This window comes from Protomyctophum bolini, assembly GCF_963924005.1.
Source record: "Protomyctophum bolini genome assembly, chromosome: 6".
Taxonomy (NCBI): domain Eukaryota; kingdom Metazoa; phylum Chordata; class Actinopteri; order Myctophiformes; family Myctophidae; genus Protomyctophum; species Protomyctophum bolini.
The window spans coordinates 38,889,284-38,892,011 of NC_137867.1; the positions used below are offsets into that span (position 1 = coordinate 38,889,284).

Consider the following 2,728-nt stretch of genomic DNA (forward strand, 5'->3'; position numbering starts at 1 on the left):
CATTAAATATCAGCAATAGTGAAAATAGATGTACAAATAGCTCACACCAACGTGCGGTGAGCTTGTAGATCGGCTATTTTCACCATTTCAACTATGGCACAGACACTGTATCGTCTGAAACCTCCTCATAGTCAGAAACTGTTGCTTTTCACGAGTCAAATCCAAAAACAGTTGTCGAAACAGAGCTTGTGGATGTGCTACTGTATGACGCTGTAGTATAGTCGAGTAGGGGGCGTTAATTTACAGAGGAAATAAAAACACACCTTGGAGATAAGAGGTTTCTACCGTACACATGAGCACTGTGGCACCTTGGCCAGATGGCCCCCCGTAAAAACCTACTTAAAGAGATGAGTGAAGTGATTAAGAGTGTGTGTGTGTGTGTGTGTGTGTGTGTGTGTGTGTGTGTATGTATGAGTGTGTGTGTGTGTGTGTGTGTGTGTGTGTGTGTGTGTGTGTGTGTGTGTGTGTGTGTGTGTGTGTGTGAGAGTGTGTGTGAGTGTGTGTGTGAGAGAGAGAGAGAGAGAGAGAGAGAGATGAATCAATTAATTCAAGTCAAGTAAGGCGGAGATACCTGTATACCTGTAATCAGGTACCTACAGTACACTGGGGGCGACCCACATGGCTAGGGTTTTTGTTATAACTCCATTCGCCTGACAGACTACCGAAGGGGGGAGAGAGAGAGAGAGAGAGAGAGAGAGAGAGAGAGAGAGAGAGAGAACATTGAAACCCACATTTCAGCTGGACTCCATATATAAACTCTAAAGTACAATAACCTTGGCCTAGATATGTCGTTTAGCATCTTCTGAATACTCTGCATGTTAACGGGTACACGGCCAACATGAAGAGCTGCCACTATGATTCACACATGATGCATGTAGACACGGGCTATAATAAAGAGCTAGAAATTGTATTCAGGCATGAGTGTGTGTGCGTGTGCGTGTGCGTGTGCGTGTGTGTGTGTGTGTGTGTGTGTGTGTGTGTGTGTGTGTTCTTCTATTTCTGTCTTTGTGAGAATGGAATGATAGAAGGATGACCCAAAAGAGATCGTTGATGTCTCCCAAAGGCCCAAACTAGTTAAAATAGCCGATTTACAAGCTGACAAGCCTTGTAGTGTTTTAAAAAATATATATATATTAATGGACTTTCTCAGATTTTTGATGGGCACTAGCGGCGGCTAGCCCCTCCCAGCTTTGAGTGTTTGTCTAAACACAAACATTGAAGACATACTGTAAGTGAGGACGGAAATTGTGATTGGCCGGAATGAGATGATGTATGATGATAAGAGTGCCCCTCACTTGTAGTGGCGCAGAAGTAATAGTATTGGAAATTGGAAACACTCAAGTGAAGGACAAATACCTGAAAAATGTGTATTAAGTGCAGTACTGATGTGATATCTGAACGGACGTACCACGAAGGCGCAGACACTCCTCTGCGTGGATTCCCACTCGAAGCAGCTGTTGATGTAGCATCCGGCGTTGATCAGGAACATGACGCACCTCCGCACGCGGTTGAAGTTCTGCTGAAGCAGCTGGGAGGGAGGGAGGGAGGGAGGGAAGGATGGGGACAGAGAGAGACAGAGCCAGTGTTGTTTTTGTCGACTAAAACTAAGACGAAAAATGTTCGTCGATTACCTTTTTTTCAAATTTGCTGCCAAAAACAACACTGGGACAGACACAGCGTACCGGACGGTCAGAATCTGAACAACTGTATTGTCACATCATCTGTGTTGTTTTTGGCAGCAAATTACTATTTTAGTTTAGTCATAGTCTTTGGACTGAAACTTCATTTAGTTTTAGTCACATTTTAGTCACGTGGAATGTCTTAGTGTTATTCTAGTTTTAGTCCACTAAATGTCATAAGATTTTAGTCGACTAAATCTACAGTTTATTTAGTCGACTAAAATGTATTTTGGCGGGCCTTGATGCCGTCGTAATGAGTGTTTTTACACTTTGCATTTGCAACCAAGTGTAAAATGACTTATACTGGATCTCTTGTCCACTAGTCCCTTCCTAACATTTTAATCTAGTTTTTATTTGTCGACGAAATTGTAGTATATTTAGTCCTAGTTTTAGTCATCGTAGCTTAGTTTTCATTTGGTTTCCATTCGTTTTTCTCAGTGAAAAATGGTAGTCGACGAACATTTTTCGTCTTAGTTTTAGTCGACGAAAACAACACTGCATCGCAGGTTTACAGGAGTAAAACAGTGGCTGAAATGATAGTTTTCGTGCAAGCTCCATGGAAGAAGAGGACAAGGAGAAGTGACAGAGAGAGATCAATAAAAGCAAACAAAGTATCTACATATTTACACATACTGTAGCACCGCACCGTAGTACCTACAGTACAGCATACTGTACATGATTTTCTATGGACGTTATTTAAGGTGCGAGGAGAGAAAAAAAAAAGTTTTATGGATTCTGGTGCAAAGTGTCAGCACGTGTCGACCCCATAAAAAGAAGAAGATATTTAGTACACTATTTCTACAACCGTCTGTGCTGCAGGTGGAGACGGTGAAACCTATGATCTGAATCGTTACACGTTCTCTCATTGGACTAACTTCTAGTTTCACGTTCTCTCGTTGGACTAACTTCTAGTTTTGCGTTCTCTCATTGGACTAACTTCTAGTTTCACGTTCTCTCATTGGACTAACTTCTAGTTTCACGTTCTCTCGTTGGACTAACTTCTAGTTTCACGTTCTCTCATTGGACTAACTTCTAGTTTCACGTTCTCT

At 42.0% G+C, this 2,728-nt stretch overlaps 1 protein-coding gene across 1 annotated transcript in view; it reads right to left on the minus strand.

Moving 5' to 3' along the window:
* The window catches only part of mctp1a (multiple C2 domains, transmembrane 1a), a 216,046-nt gene that overhangs the window by 79,200 nt on the left and 134,118 nt on the right, over positions 1–2,728 (minus strand). Inside the window, exon 14 of the mRNA XM_080764938.1 lies at positions 1,409–1,528. Within this exon, the coding sequence (XP_080621064.1) occupies positions 1,409–1,528 (120 nt within the window). The remainder of the gene's footprint in view (positions 1–1,408; positions 1,529–2,728) is intronic.